General features: G+C 38.1%; 2 protein-coding genes across 3 annotated transcripts; one reads left to right on the plus strand and one right to left on the minus strand.

Annotated features, from left to right (window-relative positions):
• Window positions 1-64: 64 nt before the first annotated feature.
• On the minus strand, window positions 65-7293 carry LOC139745597 (putative deoxyribonuclease TATDN3). Of its 2 annotated transcripts, none has more exons than XM_071655991.1 (9): window positions 7168-7293; window positions 5283-5315; window positions 4640-4759; window positions 3645-3746; window positions 3047-3156; window positions 2757-2812; window positions 1745-1857; window positions 1090-1167; window positions 65-717 (listed from the first exon to the last, which is right to left on the minus strand). In XM_071655991.1, the coding sequence occupies exons 1-9, from the start codon at window positions 7246-7248 to the stop codon at window positions 571-573; spliced, it is 840 nt and encodes a 279-aa protein (XP_071512092.1). In that variant the 5' UTR covers window positions 7249-7293; the 3' UTR covers window positions 65-570. The 2 variants fall into 2 exon arrangements, with proteins under 2 accessions (XP_071512092.1, XP_071512091.1); XM_071655990.1 differs by having other exon boundaries at window positions 1090-1170.
• Window positions 7294-12626: 5333 nt separating this feature from the next.
• LOC139745600 (kinetochore-associated protein NSL1 homolog) lies at window positions 12627-19652 on the plus strand. Its single transcript, XM_071655992.1, has 6 exons — window positions 12627-12756; window positions 14992-15076; window positions 16600-16757; window positions 17295-17355; window positions 18533-18594; window positions 19039-19652. The coding sequence occupies exons 1-6, from the start codon at window positions 12670-12672 to the stop codon at window positions 19297-19299; spliced, it is 714 nt and encodes a 237-aa protein (XP_071512093.1). The 5' UTR covers window positions 12627-12669; the 3' UTR covers window positions 19300-19652.
• The last annotated feature ends 3569 nt before the right edge of the window (window positions 19653-23221 follow it).

Raw genomic sequence — 23221 nt, forward strand, 5'->3', positions numbered from 1 at the left:
ACATTATCCACTCTATGTATTTTTATTGTTTATTTGTTCGGTTATAACGAAAGAAAACTGGCGGTCCCGAGGACTTTGTTATAATGGGAGTCCACTGTAACTTCAGTTGTTATGGCAACAGTTGGGAACAAGCTATCAGCTTTGAATATGTATGCCGTTGCTGCATTTATTGTGACTTGTGATGATGCAAACATTCTTCAATGAAATAAGACTGATGGAGAATTTGTCATTCTGCTGAATGCCATGCCTGAGGTATGGCTACTGTTGGGATGCAGGATGGCAAACCTATAGGCGTATGTATGTGGGTCACTCTCCCAGTGATAGACCAAAAACTTTGTCAAAAACCTGCATCCAACCCTGTTGCATGATAGATATCTTTGCAAGATTTGGCCACAATGTCACTGATGCCAAGTTGATGTGTCTTTGTATTGTTGGTCCTTTGCTCACTTTATGCAATCATGATGCAAGAGTCTTTCTATGACTGCTGAGCTTCTGAAATTTTGCACTTGACTTGTAACCTATGTCGACCAGTCTCTAAATCATATGAGTATATGTTTCAAGGTGCACTCGTCATCTTGGTTGGAGAAACTGCCGAATCCTGGGGAAGAGTTTGAGAGCATTTTCTCGGGTGACCTTCCTCACTGTCTCAGCTGACACACCTTTGACCTCTGCGATGTAGTCACATGATATTCGGATATTGCTTGGTTCATTTCTTGTCTGCATGGATAATTGAGTTAGGAGAACAGATATATTAATCATATCAAAATTAAGACTCCAAACACGATTCATGTTTGATAAAATCCAAAGCATTGGCATAAGGCTACAAAATCTCTACACGATGTCACATGTAGTCACAGCAATAAATTTTATGCCTTTCCTGTATGCTAGAGTCCTGAGGAGTGTGCAATAAATTTTTTCCCACCTTTTGCATTTTATCAAGTGTTTATTATTTGCTGTTTTATACCAATATCTGAATCGAGTTCACCAAAGAATGGGTAAAAGTCCTCTAGAATTGTATCACTTAGGCCAGAAAGTTGTATAAAGAGTCTGAACTGTTAATGAGTGAGAAATCATCTTTCCATGTCTCACCTGCTTCTCTGCAGCCAGGGCTGGGGAGTCAGTTTCCAGTAAGATGTTTTCCAATGGCAGCTGCTTCACCAGCTTTTGCTTCTTGTTGAAATTAATAAATAAGAAATGAGAAAAATTCATTGCAATACGAGAAAGAAGAGGAAAAATGGCAAAACAGCTGTATTATTTTGTATCAATATTCTGTGTCTGAAGTGTCATCTATTAGAATGTGCAACACAGTTTTGGTAGTTGTTTGGCAACTTAATATTGTTTCTTTCCAAATATCAAAACATTTTTGGACTAAAAACAAAAAATGTGTTTGCCAATTATGACTGAAGTTCAACCATAACCAACCCATTACTTCATTTGAAAGTTTGTGTTTATTTGTTGTTTTTTTACTAGGTGTGGTGATACTGTGAGTACTCATACAGTATTAATTCTATCTGCAAATCGCTATCTTTGTGGCAAGATGTATGGAAATAATCCTGCATGTCACCAGCATGTCACAAAATCTACATTTTTTTTTTTTGTTGTTGTAGAGTCTCATCATTAAGCATGATGTAAGGAGAATAATCAATGCCGAACAGCGATATCAGACGAGAATTCTTCAGACCAAATTAAAGTAAAGAAAGAGGATGAAAGAACACATGATTGAGACAATCTACAACAAGCCTACCTGACCACTCCTAATGATGGAAGGAGGGATAGAGAAGAAGTAGCCATACTGTACTCCCTGAAGAGCAACTGATGCCTTCCCATCAAAAGCATGGAGTAATACATTCTCCGCTCCTGAAACAAAGAAAATCAAGCAACAGTTACACACTGAACATCTGAACATGCCAAGCTATTAACTTCAGCAAATGTGATATGTTACGCTGTAACATTAAATGTTAAATATATATGATGTATCAACCACTATATATATATTGTGTATACGGTGGTTGATACCTCATAATCCTTTGTAAGGAGAGATACTGCAAATTATACATTTGTCACCCTGCTCTAATTTTTCCCAGGACAAACTTAAGGTCTCAAGAATGTGATGAAATTTACAGAGTACATGGTACTTTGGCAAGTATGAGACTGATGAAACTGTATCCTTTGAGCTAAAATCTACGATATGAACACTTATCTTAACATAAATAGTATCATAGGGTTGCCTGGGTTGGCAGATTGACAGTGCAAATCATCCCCTGACTCATTTCTCAATAGGCTGATTAGACAGTGAAGACAAATTCTTTCATCGAAGTACAGCATTTCTTGGACTATAATGCAAATTTTTGGTGGGTGTGGTCTAAACCATCACTTCATAGATGACTACTTGTCATAAGCTATAAAGTAATAATGTTTTCTTTCACATCATTGCAAAGTAAAACAACATATTGCCATGATACTACCAACTCTACAAAAATATTGGATAAAATCCTAGGATATGAAAATCACTTTTCATACAGGCTTCATCGTCTTGGTCTATTGAAAGACTATAAATCAGCGTGGATGGAAAATTCTAACAAGATGGGTGTATCATTAAGCAGATACGGTTTCCATAACATGTAATGGTCTGAGGTAATAAGTCTACAGTGATTTGAACAACACATTATGAACAGAAAGGGAGAGTGTAAGGACGGATCAGAGTTGATATGATTTGCAACAGTAAATGACATGTAAAAGAAGAAACCATCTTTCACCTTGTTCATGAAGAAGTGCTATTGTAGGTCTCCCTGCTGACCTTGAATGGACATTTCTACATGGAACACAGAGTATGAAAAGAATTACTGCCTGGTCTCTCTGAAAGCCATTTTTACATTTGACTCACATGTACAATAATATATATTCTTGAAATCATGTTTTATTCTGTATCTAAGTCTCTACAAAATATTCAGCGTTGCCCTAGCAATTAGCTTTGCTGAAATGCATGTATCTGGTAATTGAACACAATTGTCTCACCACAAAACAGAATAGAGGATACATAACTTACAAAGGGAGTCCTAGTCTCTTTGCCAGTTGTACTTGTTGGATGAGAACAGCTTTTTGTGTGTCCTTCTCCTCTGCATTCCTTGCTACTCTTGGTGTGAAGTCTAGTCCCACCTGAAAACAGAATTACATGTTTCAGTATATAACATCGCAATACGATAGAATGATACCTAAATTCATAATCACAGGAACCGATTTGCTTTTATCAGAAATCCTTTAACTGCAATCCATCTCCACTTTTTTTTTCTTTTTTTTTGTGAGGATTGAAGCTGTGCTGTATGGGTAACTTGAATATGAGCATCCATATCTATGAAAGGGTATTACCTTTACAATATTTCAAAATAAAGCTACGGATAAGACAGCAGATTTGAGCATGTAACATGCAGCAGTTCATAATAATCACCCTAGATACAAAATAGTTCAAAATAACTGTGTGCCTTTGACAAATGACATGACTTTGTCCTTCACTTCTGCTTACCATATAATAAAACTCATGATATATTCACACACAGGAAATAAGAGAAGAAAGGGTAAAACTAGCATGCATGAAAATGAATGAAATCTACAGAAATTCATAACCATGGACAAGAATTCCTCTTTACCTCTCCAACAGCCACAAGTTGATCGGCATACTTCTCAATAACTCCAATGCAGTCATCCAAGTCAGTATGCTGTACACTGCGCTGCTCATCAGGGGGATTTCCCTACAAACATGAAACCATAATGTAAAAAGTAAAATGCCATCAGTACATATCACCTCCCCCCCCCCAAAAAAAAAATAAATAAATAAATAAAAAAATCAAAAAAAAAAATCACATAGTCTGATGCTGTGCAAATATCAGGAAGGTCATTATCGTATATAGGATATCGCAGAATTCAATCTGACGTGCATTCACAGGGGACCTGAAAGAATTGTCTTGGTAACACAACTTTTTTTTTTTTTGTTGTTGCTAGTGAAATACATCTGTACTGATCATTTGTGTGAGAAAGTTATAATATTGTACACTTTTGTGAAAATATTTTTTCATCATGATAATCAAAAAGAGGCTGCAAACCTTGAGGACAAATCAGTATTAAACTGCTCAGGGACAAAAGAGCTTTACTCGCTTTTCATAATTTCCCTTTTCCTTTGTCACTAAATAGGGTCATTTCAGCTTGTGTATGTGTATGGATGCAATATCGCATGACCTGCTGATCCATAAAGTTATTAACACTGTGTTGATCTTTCTGATATAAAAGCTATTTTCAACAAATCCACTAAAATGATGACTGCTGTGAAAGGATGTCCCATGTACTGGAAATACACACACACACACACAAAAGAAAAAAGGTAGAGAATGTTTGAAAAACTTCAAATTATCTGAAATGGCATTCACCATGTGATTCAAAAAGCTCTTAGGTGTGATTTTATGACAAGATATGTAAGCAGTGGTCCTCTCTTTTCACTTATCTCTTAATGAAACAATCTTTTAAGACAATGCTCAAGATAAATGTGGGACTTAACATTCTTGTTGACATCTTTCATGGGGGAAGAAGTTAATTTGTTTTTAAAGACAAGTTGCAGGAACACATCAAATTCTGAGAACAAACCAAACACCTGCACAGGATGAACACCAAGGCATGGCAGAAGGAAGCCTGGGTAGAGTCTAGATAGTTCCATGACCCCCTCAAACTCTTGACCATTCTCTGCAACTACCAGTGCAGCCTCCACACCATGCTGGAATAAAACATATACCATACCACAAACAGATTCAGGTCAGATTTATGCTCTCTCTGTATTACATGCTACATTTTCCATTTTCTCAAGCTATACACACATTAAATGGCTGTACCTTGAAATGTGGAGTTGGTACATCAAGATATATTCTCCCTATTAATATCACCATTACCAAACATATGCACCCTAACTATAAAGTTACCTATAGAGTAGTAACTACATTTTCTAACGAGCAAAGTGAAAACTATATGATACCTCTTGTATGTTTACTTTTATTACCTTTTGTGTTCAGGTCTACAACTACACACTGAAGTTCATGTAAAACAGACAAATAAACATTTTACTAACCCTGGTTAGCATTATGTTAGATACTAATATTAACTCCTTCAGTTCACAAAAGTATGGAAGTCCACAATATCTACTACATATTCAAAAGTTGACACAAGTTTGTAACCAACGAGTAAAAAAAAAAATAGTGATACTTTATTTTGATCATATCTGGATAATTCCCAGATCTACATACCTCTCTGGCCCTGCACACCACCTCATCAATATCCTGTTGAAATGCAACACACAATACGATATACTTATTATTAAAGACAGTTGAAAAGTCATAAATTGGTATGACAAGTTCAAGGATTTCATTGTATGAAATCTTATTTTAACATTTTTTAAATGAAACTGCACATTACCTTGACCTTTTCCTGACCTCATCAGGCTCATTGGATTACTTAAAACCAATGCCCTGGAGCTTTATATTTCATTGCTCTTTCTCTGTCCAAGAAAAATTAATTCGTGTGAAATTTTTAGTATGACACTACCAATTGTTGCAGAGATCTCATGAATCAAAAGCAGCACTGAATATAGCCTACCCGTCTTAGCAGTGACCAAAACAAATTGGCATACTCATGAAATAGGCCCCACCACTGCGTGTCCGTACTAATACTACGGCTGCTCGCCTTATACTCGTGAATTCAGCCCCACTGTGTGGCGTTCATCGGTAGGTAAGCACAGTGGTGGGGCTTCCTTCCACAGTATACTCATGAATGCAGCCCCACCAAACGGCATTTATGCGAGATTGCTACAGCGGTGGGGCCGATTTCCACAGCATTATATTAGTCTTCAACTTTTTATTCTCGGAAGGCCTCCCTAATGTCCCTCGACTAATTTAACGGCCAGTTTAACCATAAATACAACCCTACCTAACCCTAAAAAACCCTAACCCTAACCATAACCCTAGGATCTACCCTTGCTTGCTAACGCACGGGTGCACGCACACTGCGGTGGGGCCTATTTCACGATTTTGCCAACAAATTCCCTTGGGATCAGATTTCAGATTCCAATATTATAAGCCCAAACAGATTAAATTTTATAAAGATAGATAAAAAAATAAGTTATTGATTTAATTATAATTGCTCACTGCTTCAGTTACAAACAACTAGATTCTCTAGATCTACATCATGGTAGTGGTGTTCTAGTCAGTACATTACAAGTAAAACAGCGTTAGTAGATTGTTGAATTGTGAAGCCAAGTTCACGAAGGAAGTGTGCAGTGGTGTCATAGTACAGTAAGGGTACCGGTTTTCGACACTTTAGCACATTTCCTTGTTTACCATCAATACTGCACCGTTTTACCTCAGAATTTCGATATGAAGTTGAGCTACTAAGGCCAGCAATAATATGCCTTGAACGTATTCCCATTTGAATGCACTCATGTTCAATTTTAAGCCATTTCCGTCACGCCGTCGCTGGCATCAGATTTCGACACCCAGCATCATTTTTCGACACAATCATGCAGCGCGCATCACACATAAATCACATGGCACGTACAGTATGCGTACACTGCATTGTGTGCGCAAACCAGCAATCATACCAGCGCAAGAACTTGTATTTTCTTCTATAACGTGTCTTAATATGGGAATGTCGAAATCCGGTGCCACATTCTCAAAGCCAACTCTTTCTAAAAGTTTGCTCATTTATCACGAATTCAGCCATGAAATTACCAAAGACGAATATGAAATGAAACATCAGGATTTGGCAAACAAACTGATACTAAAGTAAGATAACCGGCATGGGTCAATTTCATTTTACGGCGATGTATACAAAATGCGTCATATTGTCAGCTGATTGTTTTGAACCCCTAAAAATGGCTGACATCAACATTTCTGCTGACACTGTGTTGCTTTTCTACTAAATATTCTACCGTCGGATTATGATGACAAGTGACAAACGGTGTTTACATAAGACTAGAAATGTGATTGATAACTTGGTTGATTGTTGAAGTCAGACGTTTGTACTGAGTATAAAATTCAATAAGAATTATCTGCTGGGTGTCGAAATCTGGGTCCTGTCGAAAACTGGTGCACTAACGGTACATGTATCACTGTGTGGCAGCAGTGCAGTGCTTACATGGACAAAATCCTCTGCAGCGAGATGGCAGTGACAGTCTATATATTTAGCGTGTTCTTCTGGGCCCGATTTCGTCTCCATTCCTGTTGAGTTGTACCAGACCAGATTGGGATATACGCAGATTCACTGTCTTTTCTCGATAGTCGGAGCCAGGGTCAGCAGGGAAGTGTTAGACACTACATGCAGGCTGTGTGAAAACTCGAGCTCGAGTGGAGCCACAAATCAAGCAAGAAGGATCACCAGAGACACGGGACACGGCTCCCCAATCTGTGCCGTCTAAAAACAAAAACACGCCGGAGGAGCGGCGCAGCCTAGCCGACCGAAGACTTCAGATCCATGCACTGTTGAGCTCTCACTGCTCTCGTACTCCGAGCGGGTAAATTTAGTCCAGGCTAGAAGGCACCCAACCTTGTTTTTTGATATATACAATGTTTTTTGATGGTTTCTTGTCAATTCGAGGGTGCTGATTCCAAATCCGATTGATGCCACTCGCGTAACCTTGAGCATTTTCGGCAAAATGCAAAAATCCAAAATGGCCGCCAGATATGCTAATTCGGCCATGATAAACACAATAATGTGCATTATATGACCAATTATTCCACCAAGCTTCGTACATTATTGTTCCTAGAGTTACTCCATCTGCATTTGCAAGCGAATTTTCATTTCATATAGGTTCATTTAGCATTTAAAGTTCATTTTTGTATTCAAAATGGCCGCCATTCCTATACTTATGTACTATATGAATGGCAAAACATATGCATGGAAATATAGAACAAATTTACTGTATTTCCAGTCCCTTACCTACACTATCATAAAGTTTTGTATGTGCAATATGTTGGGTGTCACTTACAATATATAGGGGGGCTACATTATGAGCATTTAATATTCATAAACCTTACGATGTTGAACACAATTTCTTATATATTTCATTTTGTCTCAACAAAAGTCTCGACAATATAAATTCACTAACGTCTCGCAAAGAATGAAAATACCATCATAGTCTATATGCCGGCTGAATATAAACATGTAATACTAACACAATATATCAAGGAGCCTAGATACATGGTATTTATCAAATAATGTTGAAAATGGAGGGGAAGCTAGAAAGCAAAGCTTGTGATATGCATTCCCCTAAAACCATATTAACAAAGTACAGAAAAATCCTATACAGTAAGTGCAGAGATACGTGGTTGCAGACAAAAACACATCGGACGTTAATGGCACAACTAAAAACCCTTTACATTGTAGATTTTTTTTTTTCCAGCAAGGAGTTGGGGGGGGGGGGGGAGGGAGCAGTCCTGAGGCGAGTTCGAAATGGATCATAACCTCCATCACTTTGATATGATTTAATTTAGAAGTGCCGCCTTGATATTATCGAGCAAACCTGATTTTCTTCTTGAATTAAAACAACAACAAAAACTGTTGAAGGCATAAACGAAACTGTCCTAATGCAATACCGTACAAACTGTTCATTAAACATCAACCAAGGAGCAATGGGAGATACCTCTTTCAGTTCTCTCACAGTTCCCAGGTGTTGATAATACATGTATACACTTTGACATCATGATCTCATTCAGTGTTGTCTTAAAACTAAAACTGTCATTTTTATTGTCTTTAAAGAACCCTTAATTTAATCGTATGTTTAGCAGCAGGCGACATCAGCCCCAAGTTTGCAGAATTCTCAGGCTAAAGATGCATATTAGTCCTGCAATTGTTTTAATTGTAACCACATCTGGTGATGTTCAGCACTTCCTCAGGGGTCAGAGGGCGATTATTTGCCATAGAAACAGGATGAAGACATGAAGACTTGCTTGATCACCACCCGTTGAAGCCCTGTGGCTTTGTTGCCAGGCCAGAGATAGTGTTGTAGGTAACTTGGGTGGTATTAGAGATGACATCAGACCAGCATCTGCACCAACCTGTTTTGGGGTCAAAGCTTTCAAGTTACAGTAGGGAAATCTATAGGCTTGTGGGATTTCAGGCGCATTGATGGCAGGTTGTTCAAGGGGGCATTTCATGAAGTGTTTTGTCAGATCTTTTCTTTTTTACAAACTGTTATAAGCTATTAAATCCTTGCATCTGATTGGCTGAGAGCAAATTTGTCAGACAAATTTGTCCGACAAAATGCTTCATGAAATGCCCCCCCCCCCCATGCTATCGTGTTTGGAAGGTCAAGGTATGCGTTGACGGCACTGGTGACACTTGCCATCCTTTCCTTCCAGTGTGAGGGAGAGTGATTGAGTGCCAGTGAAGGAGGGTGGACTTCCTTAGCCTATATGATATGCTTGGAAGGCTTGCCACAGAGGGCTGCCTTGAACATGACGTTGGCAAGATGGTTACTAAGATGGAATGCATGGATCTGATGATAATCTAATAAAGGTTGGGGCAAAGTCTCCAGAAGATGAAGTACTCCACTATTGTCTTGAGATGGGTCAGTACTCGGCTCATGTCATCCAAGGACTTTAACCCTGAGACGTAAAGGCAAGATCATCTGCAAACTTCCTACGTGAAGTGAATGTAATGTCACCACATATATGTTAAAAAGACCTCTAGTGGAGTTAATTTACAGCCACCATTAAGGAGGCCATCATTCAGAGTCCTAACACAGCTGGTCTGGTTACCGAGAGCAATCCTGAATCTGAAGATTAAAGACAAGCAGTGTGAAGTTGTTATAACACTGCTTTCAGAATAAGGCAGCACTGTACAGATCTCAGAGTCTCCCTCGACATCATAGGCCTATACTCAAACACATTCACTCCGAAAAAAAAAAAGCGTGGTAAAATTCATCTACCATGTTCATCTGGGTTAACATAAAAAAACTTTGGGGCATTGTCTTCATTTCAGAGATTTGACAACAGGAAGTGAGGTGGTCCCTTTTTCCACTTTCCCCTGCCTCATGTTCTTTCTCGGATGAGGGGACTGAAAATTTTGTATAATATCGCTTTTAGATAATGTAGAACAGGACAGTTAATTGGAAATTTCATTTGTGTCATCATCTAGGATTCAGCCTTTTAATTCAGTAAATCAGAATGAATATTTTGATGTTGAACATCTCAAGGAAAGTAAGTATCAAATGTTCATATCTAATAATTCCTGATAAACGATCTTGATGTTGGCGTCAATTCAAGTTTTGGTGGATTTTTCCAAATACCTAGGGAAAATTTCAGGTTGAGGTAGCAAATTTGGATGTTTGCATAAAAAAAAATAAAACAGCCTTTGTTAGTAACAACCTTCTGATTTATAGTCAGCACACAAATTGGTAAACAGTGTACCTGAGTGACAGAAAAAAAAAAAAAAAAATTTGTTTATTTCACAAGCTCTGCCGTTCATATTGTGCAGGGGTATATTAGTGGCGTCCATTTTGAAGTTTTGTATAAAGAAGAATATAATAAGCCTAAAAACAATAAACTTTCTGTTTGTTTGCTTTTTTGTTTGCTTGTTTTGCTAGTGGCACTCATCAGATTTGCATTGCACATGCAAAACTTGATAAAAGCGTAGGTATGTGACTGGAAATTCGTCTTCTATTTCTATGCATATTTTTTGCCATTTATATAGTACATGAGTATAGGAGTGGCGGCCATTTTGAATTGAAAATAAGCTTAAAATACTAAATGTACCTCTTCAAATGAAAAATTTCTTGCATGTGCAAGTAGAATTACTCAAGGAACAAAAATTTTAAAAACTTTGATGGAATAATTTGTCATAAAATTGACATAACTGGGATTATCATGGCCAAATTAGCATATCTGGCGGCCATTTTGGATTTTTGCGTTTTGCCGAAAATGCTCAAGGTTACGCGAGTGGCATCAATCGGATTTGGAATAAGCACCCTCGAATTGACAAGAAACCATCAAAAAACATTGTATATATCAAAAAACAAGGTTAGGTGCACTTTCTATGGAGCCTAGCCTGGACTAATTACAGAATACCGGCAGCCAATCACGGAGAGCGCAAATCGCTCTGAAAAGAGCGTAATTACGCTTGCCGATAGCAACCATCTGAAATATTAATCCGATCTGCGATACGGTCCGTGATTCGGCTGTCGACGATTGCATTTGTTTACGTGTGTTTTCTTTGATCTGTGCGGTGAGAAGTGTGGTATCTTACGTTGTTCTCGGGGGTTTCGGGGGTGTCCCCCGAATAATGTAGTTCTACATCCTGACGATGCTAGTCTAGACTAGCCGTTAAAATTTACCCGAATTTACGATGAATACTCACGTTTTTAGGAGTTGAGGATAGTCCGTATCCTAGAAATCGACAGCAATTTAGGTGAGACTAGAAAACAATCACTTATCTAATTGCTGGTGCTAGCTTACAGTAGAGCTTACGCACTGTGTGGGTGCTCTTGACAGCCCACCATGTTGACTCTATGCAGTCGTACAACAATACCTACACACAACAGCTTATGATGCGTACGTGTGCAGTGGTAGCGCGTATTGAGTCTGCAGAACGCGCGCATGTTTACTAGTACAGTGTACAATACGTGTAGCAGTTGAGTGCGCACATGTCTCTTGACAATACGCGTATACGCGCTGCCTTGCCAAACTAGTGAGTAGTGTGATTGATCGTGAATGACTTGTGTCGAAAAGAGATGAAGGAAGGAGGATGTCAGCTGTGATGACGTCATCAAGTTTAAAGTAGTTCCGCCAAAATCGGCTCGATTTTCTTTACCGACGATTTACTCGAGTTATCTTGATTTAGAGCAGTTTTCCTCTGAAACCACTCAATTTTCATAAAAATTGTGTGGTCAACCTACTTTTTGACGGCCGTTCCGTTCCCGGGCTTTTTGGGGCCCCCAGACGACGGGAAAGACGAATTTCAGCCCTTCGGGCTGAAATTCATCTCTAAGGGAGAGCCGCCGGAGGCGGGGCCGAAGGCCCCGCCTCCGGCGGCTCTTATACGCACTAATATGCTAATTTATATGATGCAAAACCGGTATTCTGTAATTTCCCCCAAAATTCCTGTTTTTTAGCCAATAATTTTTATTAAATTACTATTTACCCAAACAAATAATCCTTTTAATGAACGAGGTCAATATCATTGAGGGAGGGGAGCACCGAACTAAGTTCGGTGGAGGGCCCGCGCCGCGCCCGGGGGAGGCTAGTGAGGGATCATCAGAGCAGGGAGGGTCCCTGCTCTGATGATCCCTCACTAGCCTCCCCCGGGCGCGGCGCGGGCCCTCCACCGAACTTAGTTCGGTGCTCCCCTCCCTCAATGATATTGACCTCGTTCATTAAAAGGATTATTTGTTTGGGTAAATAGTAATTTAATAAAAATTATTGGCTAAAAAACAGGAATTTTGTAAAATAAATTACAGTTTTATAAATACTTGTATGTGAAATATGATGAAAATAATATCAGAAATGATCTTAAAACATATTCATTCCTCAATGTACCCAATTCTGAGAAGCGCGATGGTCAAAAAATATGGAGGACAATTCAGATTCAACGCCGACTCTCGTAAACTGCTGTAGTAAACAAGCTGTAGAATCGGCTTGTCATATGGTTGTATCAACCATTCAGCTTGTGTTGGAGAAAAATGAGTATGAAGATGACTTCCGTGAACGTATCAAACAACGATTTAAAGAGGTACGTCTGTTTTATGTCGTATACAATCGTGACGCCTTCACCAATTATAAATCAGTCAAGAAAAGCAACCGCAAGACAGGGATGTAGACAAACGTTGGTTAGCGGCCGTTGGCGTGCGCGTTGATTTCTATGCACAGTCGCTGTACTCTGTAGGTCCTATTATTTTGCACGTAAAGTCGCGACAGGCTTCGCACGGCGTCATGTGTGTGTGTGAAGGACCGGTGTGATCGTGATCTGGGCCCCATTCCATAAAGAAGTTAATTGATGGAAGTTAAATAATAAGCAAGTTATTATTTTTTTTCTGTGCACTGGCGCAAGCTCTCACCGCACCGACCGCCAGTTTTCCCTTTAGGCTTTGAACAGTGTTGAAAAGCACATAAAATTTTAAAATCATGGTTTGGAAATCCATCCAGTGTCACTGTCAGTGAATGGCAAATAAAATAGATTCAGAATGCTAGCACACTCATTCTTCCCAGATGTAATTTCCCTTTGGAATAACCTCCCAAAAGAAATAATATTATCCAAGAGCACAGAAGTCTTCAAAACCAAACTAAAAAAGTCAAAGCTTTTATAAAACAAAAGAAACTTGTGTTACCACTCTCGTCAGCCCTGAGTTACCCTTCCTAGTGGAGGTCTTCGGGGATAACAACTACAAGGTACAAGGTACAAGGTATGTAACGATAGGCGTTAGGCTTAACGTAACCGCAGCAGCGACCCCAACACATACCAAGTACAGCGCCCCGTGCCGGGGTTATATATAGGCCTAACGTTACTGCGACCAGCAGCCCCATACGCATAGCGTTACGCTATGCGTATGGATGGGGCTGCTGGTCGCAGTTAGGCCTAACGTAGATTCTAGGCTATGTGTTAACAATGATTACTTGTATTACTAATGAGGATTTTCTTCCAATTCTTTTTTTCCTGAGATTATTTACCTGCATCCCCCTGATTTCTCTTGATTTCTATTCCATGCATACTTTTGTCATGATTTTATACGCGAGAAAGCCATTGCGCAAGCGCCAAGGGTGGTCGATCTAAAAATAGGTGGTTAATCGTGATGGATAGAAAAGTACTAGCTGTAGTAGTAGAACATAGGGTAAGAGCATGAAATTGATCCAAAGATATATTTGAATAATTCAGTTTTTCTTTTAGCTTTTAATATCCATAGACTCATGAAGAGTTTATTTTCCATGCATGCCTCAAGTTATCATTTCTTCTCACACTTAACCTCCCGTACATCACAATTCGTTTCCCCTTCCTTGTGCCTATTTATATACACTTTCCAGTACTGGTACCTTCTTTACATCTCACCCATCTCCACACCTCATGACTCTTTTGTTCTGTTCCCATTCATGTTTAAGTTCAACTCATGATCACCTCATCTTTACTTTCCAATAGTTCTTTCTTTGACCTCAGGGGGATGTTTCATCAAGTTAGTCAGCGCTGACAAGTTGTCTGTCTCTGACATTCACCATGGTAACAGTCAGTGACCAGAGCATCTCAGCCAATCAAAACCAAGGATTTTGCTGAAATTGTCAGCGCTGACTAAATTGATGAAACACCCCCCTGGTCACACTCTTTTGAATAGCGTTTTGATTGGTTTGTGTAGTTTGTGATTTAAATACGCAAATGGAAAGAACCCTGTGGGTTCTTAATAAAGAATCAGTCTACCACTGGAACTCACTGAGAGAGGACCTCCTTCTTCTGCCTAGGGCTCCCTTCTTTCTTTGAATGTTTGTTGGAGGTTGACTAAAATGCTGCTCAGCTTGTGGAGTGCCGAGTGAGTAGCTGATGATGATTTTGGACACCAGAATAAGTGTCACAGTCGACTAACTACATCTGGTCGTCAAGGATATGTTCTGCAGAGACTACGTCTGGCTTCACGGAATCCCCTCCTCTACAGAGGAGAGCCGTAAATGTCAAAAAATGATGAAAAAGAAAAAAAAACAACAACCTGCAGAGGACATACAACAGATTTTTTCTGTCTAGAATGTAATCTAGTAATCTGTATTCAGTATTTGCAAACAAGTATAGAAGTAGAAGATCTAGTCTAAGACTCTAAGTTTGACATCTCCAAAGTTAAATGTAAATTTTGCAGTGTGTGACTGGCATTCATGATTGACATCAATTATCATACCATTGAAGTTGTATGAAATTAAAAATAAATACAGTATGTCACATTGACATCAAGCAGCTTGAATTATCAAATATTGACAAATGCCTTTGTTCCTGCAGGTGTATGAAAATGCTGTTCACTACAATGTGTCAGTTGAAGGTCAAACCTGGAGTCAAGCTATGGAGGAAGGAAACGTAACAAAAGGTATTCACCACTATGCACTCTCTGATTTCTCACTCTCAAAATGTTACCTACTTTAACTGTGTAATTGCCTCCCCTTTCTTTTCTTCCTTTATCATCGATAGTGTAATGAATGCCAAGAATTCTTCAAGCTGGTTGGTCTACTGAATGGCCCTTTCTATATGCTTAAATCAGAAGACACAGTTACCACTGAATTTTCTTTCACATTTCTTATGTAATGGCCACAGGATTACACCTCACTGACTTGTTGTGTTGTGCTAAATGGAACAGGTGCCATAAAAACCTCAAGTAATACAGTACATGCCAGTGATTATAAAGACTTTAAGTCTTCTTTGTCAATATACATGTACCGGTATCATACTGTATGCTTACCCAAAAGATGGGGAAAAATGCTTTGCATCAATGTCTGCATCAAGTTTGTTCCTCCATTCATGTATTTGTTTGGGTTGCAGATTTGTCAAAAGATCTTGACTTAGTTTTGTAATTAATAACATACTTTAGAAGCAGGGAGGTGCCACCTCCCTGTTAGAAGTCAGGTTCATGTTTCTCTTAAATTGACATTTTGTATTTTTGTGAAGATTTAGTGAATTCAACCAGTCCCAAAAGTAGGACTCACACTAAAATTCTGATTTGCCAATGTAATGGGTCGAAATTATTATTTCTGCTGCAGAATGCCTTTAGGATTTGATGGGTTGATGAAAATTTATGTCAGTTTGGTTTGAGAAAAGATAGCATTTATGAAGTCCTTAATTACAACAATTGTAATCTGGACCTGCCAAATGAATTTGGTCATTACAATGTAGTGATATCACATAGGTTTTTTTTTTTTTTTTTTTTACTTTATTCAGTTTAGTTTCCACCCATGTAACAATTTCTCAAAGAACCTCTGTTTACTCCTGTTTAACAATACATTGTGCTGACTCGTATACAGAATGGGAGCTACCTATCCCATGTCTGCTCTTCTTGAACTTCAATTTAAGATGTGCCCTTCCACAAAGAAAGCCAACCCTCCACAACTTAGTGTAAACAGTTCAAGATTCTACAGTTAATTCTCAGAAGGTACTGGTAATCCCCACATGTTCAGAGCTGATTACATCCAAGGTGGCCATTCAGTCCAAAACATTAGAATCCCCAACTTGCTGTGTACTTACAAACCTACATGGCCCCAAAATGCAAAAGAGCAGTGGACAGTAGCACCCTCTTAGTACATATTGTGTACTCATTACATCTTCAACAGCTATTTAATCCCTCTTTGAACAGGACTTAATTGCCCACCCAAGCAAATATAAAGAATGGGACAAAGCCAGAGTCAACTTCACCAACAAGACATGTACTAAAGCTACAATTTTAATTCCCTCTATGAAGGTTGTCCAATCAAAAATTGAGTTAACAACCTTAAATCTATTGTTGTCTTGCACAAAATTAGCATATGGATCTCATATATCCCATTTTCCATGATCTCCTGCACAGTTGTAAAAGTGCACGAAATGATTTGTTTAAAATGTGTTTATTTTGCATTGTTTTAGATTATGAGCCAGTTAATGTGGAACTGAGGAAGGATGTGGATGCCAAAGCACTCAGATTGGATGAGCTCCTGGTGGAAACAACAGCAAAAAGAAGGGAGATGCCCCCAAAGATCACACAAGAAATCACCAAAAGGATGGAGCACTTGAGGCATTCAGCTGTAAGCCAAAAGCAGAAAAAAAAGTTTACTTCTCAAATTTGCTGGACAAATCAGACAGTTGACTAAAGTAATTATATATTCTGTTCAGTTCTATGGAGCAAAGTTGCAATAAAAGACATTTGATGCAACAGCACATGACATAATTGAACAGTGAGTAGCTCTGCGGTACTAGGAAAAAAAATTCCTTAAAAAAATATTTTGAGAGCAATAATGAGGCCAAGAGATAGAACTCTTGATCTAGGCTGCAATTAGTTTCAAATGAAAGATACTGCATCAAATGTTGATGATGTCTGTAACTACCAGTACTTAATGTGGTAAACAAGTTGTCAACATTGCATAGTTGTTTCAGTAGCACCTTGCTTGAAGATGAACCAGCTCTTCACTAAATTTTGGTGGGAAAGCAAAATCATGGTATCATCTAGGTATTTCATTTGCTGCAGTTGATATTTCCATAATATTGATTTTTTTTTTTTAATGGTAACCATGACTTGTGCTGAACTCATCATATATGGTAATACTGTACCTCTCTTTCTGCAGGAACAATATACACCAGTAGTGAATGGGCTTGAAGTTGATACCAGCAATTTTCCAAGTCAAGGTAATTATATAATGTTACTGACAGATTTGTCAAAATCACAGTGATACTCACACTTCCAAATTACCCCCATGAACTATCTGTAGTGCTCATGACTCCAAATATATTTTGCCCATTGATAGATGATGTAGAATGTGCCAATGTAAGCAAAACTTAAAGGCATTGTTTAACTATATGTCTAATTAAAAAGGGTTAAAGCTATCGCCGCGATGTGTCATACTCATGACTTTTTTCTTTTGAGTCTCCCGCATCTTTTGACACCAAATCCCAGATGCCTGGGCGCGCGATTCGGAAGTTGGGCATAAATATGTACGTGCATGTCAGACCAAATATTGCTCAAAACTGTGAATTTGTGTACAATTTCAATGCAAACTGTGCTTTCAGGCAAATTTCATAAAAGCATGATTATTTGGGGGTTTTATCCATTAAAATCAATTAATAGCATATTTTCTTGTTCGGAACAATGTCGCGGACAAGTTTCATCGAAAAGACAATGAAAAACATAAAGTCGAAAAACAGAGAAATACATAAGAAATTCAAAAAACAATAAAATACTTACGAAATTTTTTCTGATGCCGCAATTTTTGTCTCTTATATTTGCTCAGGACACCAAAAAGAATATTTACACAAAAAATGTGCCCATTTTGAGCTTTATTTAGTGATTTATACCAAATTGTCTGATTTCATGCATCATTATGCATAAATTAGCATAATTTAGCATAAATGATAATTTTTTTTAAATTTACCTTCGTAGTACCGTAGATTACGTCATAGGCAATGTGTGTGCCAATTTTCGTCACGGTCGACGGCCGAGATCTGGAGGGGGGGCCTAGGAGGCCCACCCCCCTGGCTCTATGATCTACCTAAATAGCCCGGCCTAGTTAGGGTTAAATATCATTATACATCCCAGTCAGCAAAGTGTGACAGTTTTCTTCAAAGTTTGACAGTTTTCATTAAAGTTTCATATTACTTACAGTGAATATGCATTGTCATATGACTTTAAGGGCACAAGAAAGTTTTCCGTAGTAGGGTAATCCTCCGTACTGTATGACTACAAGTGTTTCTATACTTTGTAAAGTATCCAAAAAATGTTACCGGGTACACACCTTGTGTTTGCTTATGTTACACTTCAGAGGAAGTAACCAATCCAAGTGCTAATTGCTTTCTGTTTTCCGTGCAGTTCTGAGCGACGATGCAAGACTGTTGGAAGAGTCAGGCGAAGCAATTGCCAGGTTATCAAGGGTAAGATAACAAATTTCTGGCTGTAGATGTACATGTATGCTGGCTAGTGTGTACAGTTAAATTGAACTTTTGCCAACACTCACTTAATAATGAGTCAATCTTTGAAAAGAAAATTGAAGTTCTTTGGTGAAATGATAAACTGCTGGATAAAGGTAGCATAGCATTCAAGTCCTGTTCCTAACTAACGTCCATTGAATGAAATTGAATATTTGATTTTAAGTGAATACCAGATGTAAAGAAACTGAAGTAATATTTCTGTCTGTTACTGCTAAACAAGTAGGCTGAGGTAAACTTTGATGAATGCTTCAGATCACTACCTGCCATCTCTTGATGAAATTTGATAAATTGTGTGTGCTTACAAATGAGAAGCTACCAAAATGAGATTACAAAGAATTGACATCCTCATTCTGTATTCCTCCAACCTCTCTTTGCTCTTTGTTACAGGACCTTCCGCTGCTGGAAGACAAGGCGTCCCGTCTCCACGAGGCTCATGAGATGAAGTCTTCCATGCATGGTAGCAGGGTCTACAAGGTTCTCTCTCATCCCTTGGAAGAGGAAAGCAAGATGGCGGTGTCTATGACTCCCCTGCGTAGAAGGCTTGCAGATGAGACACCATCACCTATCATCAAACCCTCGGCCAAATATGCTTTCCGGGCTCTCAAGGTGCAAAACCACCCTATTAATAATAACTACAAGTTAAAATGATTGCTATCGATTATGCTGTGAAGATTGGACAGAAATAATCTTAAATCATCTTACATCGCTTAACCTTTTCATGACTAGTCCTGTCTTTGGCCTAGATCTGTGGAGAATGTGTACTAGCCAAGCCACCATGCCATTATTATAGGAGAAATCTCTTTACACAGGATAGGCATGACTACAAACCAATGTTTGTCTGTAGTCAGAGGTAACCAGTACCTTTGAGCAAAGTTCTTGTGTTAACCAGTCTGCCACCACTGTTACTCTCTTGTTCTTCCCTGTAGCACACACTACAAGCTACATGTATATATGGAGCTGCATTGGACATGTATCTTTGTATACTGGTACGTAAACTGAGAACAGGCTTGACTGAGAGATACACTGAGATACACACATTCTTTCTCTCTCTCTTTAAATATATACATTGACTGACCAAATTGTACATCCACTACTTGTAATATCAATATTCACTATGATTTACATTGTACATGTATTTTTCTTTGAATTTAGTACTAAGACTAATAGCCATAACTATGCGCTGCTTTATCTTTTGTAGGCTTGTACATACAGTCCTACATACCAATCATTTGTGATAACATACAAGAGTTAATGTGTATAGTAGCAGATGACTTTATGTATATCAAAGCATGAATGTGATATTGCACTGCTAGAGCAGGGCAGATACAAGTGTACCAGCAACAAGCATAATTTGTGTCTTTGTGTGAAGTGTCTCAGATGGATTGCAAAGTTTTTAAAGGAAATGATTAATTATCAATATAAACTTGACAACAAAGACACTCAGTTTTAACAAATATGTGCTTACTTGGGGGGATTGCTGCATAACAATTTAATCTGTCCACAGGTGTCCATGTGCTATATTTACTGTTTTCATTTTGTAGGAGCAGCTGTAACTTTTTTATTTCCTTTTTGCAACACACATATGTTGTAAATGTGGTATATATTGTAGTGTTTAAAGTTTTACAAATTTTGCACGTTGACTAATATTCCCAAAATTAACAACTTCTGAAAATACACATATTCTGTCCCTCTATACAAATGCTGTATACCATCTCTTGAAGTGGGAAAATCACCAACTTTTTTTTTTCTGGAAAGAGATAGTGCATGTATTCATTTGTCATTGTATAATTGTAGTTCTTGATTGCCAAATCAACCACTTGCAAAATTGTCTTACTAGCCCCAAACAATGAAATATACTTAACAAATACCAAAGTATATACCATATGCAGTATGCTGTAAGATTATTGGGATAAAATGTGTAAACTCTGCTCCTAGTTCTCTCAGGATCATTCGAGTCAATGAAAATATCAGAAACATCCACAAAAAGTTCTTGTAAGCCACAAGGGTGTGACATGAACAAATGAAGAGTTTATTTGCAAAAACAGATAGGTCAATGTTTGAAGATTTTGAAGTACGGTCTCTGTCATGAAGTACAAAATAATACCTTTTAAATGATATATTGGTCGCTACATATAAAGGTACATTTTTGAAGTTATGGTCAAAAGAAGCAAAAATGTTATTATTCTCTTTATTTTTCTTAACCTTTAATCGCAAATATCTCCATTTGGCAAATATGGACTTATCGGTTTTTGTGAACAAACTCTTCAAATATTCACCACCGTCTCTAAGTAGTAGTAAAGTCTCTTTGATCTTGTTGGACGAAAGATGCCCGATTGATCCATACTGCTATTGCCACTATTGACAAACTAATAGATGGCACCATTTACACATATGTGTATTCTTGTGTGTGTGTGTGAAACAAACCACTTCTCCAGGTTTGCACTCCACTTTGCAAGACCTGAAGTGAGATTTTATGTATCACGAAAATATCCAAACAAATTTAATGATTCATTTCCTTCTTATATCAAGTGCATTAGGATGAAATTTGGCGAGTACACGTACATTGTAGTTCATTGAGCATGTTGTAAATGATGCACACAAAATGCTTACCGGTACATGTGATTTCGTGTCCGTTCTGATTTTTTTCATGTTTGTGTAATGGATCTTTACTTGGGAGCAAATGGCTACACTGCATATAACAGTGGACATAATTGGGTATTCCTGTAAATTCTACCGAGTTCAAATTAATGTGATTCACATTTATGTGTACGTGAGTGTATATTTTCATGGTACAGTATACTGTAATAGTGGATATTTTCACGAGAGCAATGTTTTACGCTCTTCTGATTAGGATAAATTTTGCAGGTTTTTAATTGCATGGAATCAAATCAAATTTCCGTGCTAGTTTCTGGTTATGCGAAATGTGTGAAACTTTTCACATGGCAAAAATTTCCACTTTTACAGTATCATCTGCATTCTGAGTAGCCAGTGTATAACATAGTGCAGTTCATGTATTGGCATACATAACTATTTTGGTAGAAAATCATTCATATTTGTCAAATTTGTAGTCAAAATTACATGTATCATATATTATTCTGATATATTACTTTGACCTTTGTTGCATAAAAACATGATTTTGAGTTCCAGCTATGTATTGCACTTCCTACCAAAAAGTCACCAGTGTGAGCCTGTAAACTGTATTATACAGTCCTTGAGCAACAATGTAATTGTATGGAAATCCTGTTCTAACAAGGTTGCCAGGACCACCAACAGTAAATATGCTGTACTAAAAACACACAACGTAAATACAGACTTGGAAAATCATGACCACAGAATTCACCTCGTTAAAAGTGGGACATGTACCTTGTTGTAAGCAAGCTTGTTATAGCTGAATTTCCTTGTACATCCAACCTCAGTTATCTGACCATGTTGGGACCGATGCCCTTTCGGACATGTAGGGAGATTGGACTCTCTGGGACAAGTGATATGGCTGGACAAGTGAGACCAGGGAGATGGGCTTCTCCCTGGTCAGATATGCTCAAGCCTGAGGCATGTTGGGGTTTCTATGTAAGACACTGATTATTCATTACGATTTACATGATACTTGCATGTGTCACAATTCAAATACACATTTGTAATGTGACGATGAAATGGAATATGTGTGGAAATATGCCTTCCTCTTGGTCTTTGTTCTCTCTAGCTACAGTATTTTGGTTGGTATGAATATATACACTATATACAAGTATTGTATCATAGTGATCAACATTGATTATGTCCTGACTTTCTCATTTCCTCATGAACTGTACACTGTATTTGCAAGAGAATCATTGCTTTGTACTATAGTTCAGTTTCGCACTGATGCTGAAAAGACGTAAGTACCGTTCCATGTCCGGAAAGTACAGAGATCAAGAAAAGTAATGGCCCAATAACCGAGGTTGGCCTGTAATGTTGTGGTTAAGGTACTTTGTACCGTAGATATGTAAATGTACTAGATTGCTTTCACAGAAATTTGGGATAAACTGACCAGACTGGTCTCATTGTTTAAGGACACCAGTCTATTCCATGTTACGTCATTCTCCGCAATAGGACAATGTGCTGGCACAAACACTTGTACTGTATAATGTTCAAGCTCATTTAGCATTTTGTTAGCCTGGGGTACTATTGTACAACGTACTTGACTTGACTACTGTACTAAATCAGTGGTTAGGTGGACTAACAAAATATATGTTCATTGCATTCTGTGGAACATTTCATAATCAAAGAATAAATTCATGTGTGAATGAATTGGTTTCTCACAAAAATTTGTTGGAATATTTTATTGAAATTCATGAAGTCAATGTACATACATATAGTGTCACACTTTGGACATTTATGTACAAAATGAGTCAAACTGAATGTACAAAATCTAAAAATAACATCCATAATGTTTCCTGGCATCCACAACCAGAGTGGAGAAAGAGAAAAGAAACTAAGGTAGACATCCAAGACGACTCAGTGAAAGTCAAAATCTTGAGTCGACACTCCACATCAGGTCTCCTGCATTCTCTCTTTTTCTTTGTAAGGTTTATAC

Source organism: Diadema antillarum, unplaced genomic scaffold (genome assembly GCF_040938485.1).
Source record: "Diadema antillarum isolate AM-2024a unplaced genomic scaffold, OU_Dant_1.0 seq00001279_RagTag, whole genome shotgun sequence".
NCBI classification, from domain to species: domain Eukaryota; kingdom Metazoa; phylum Echinodermata; class Echinoidea; order Diadematoida; family Diadematidae; genus Diadema; species Diadema antillarum.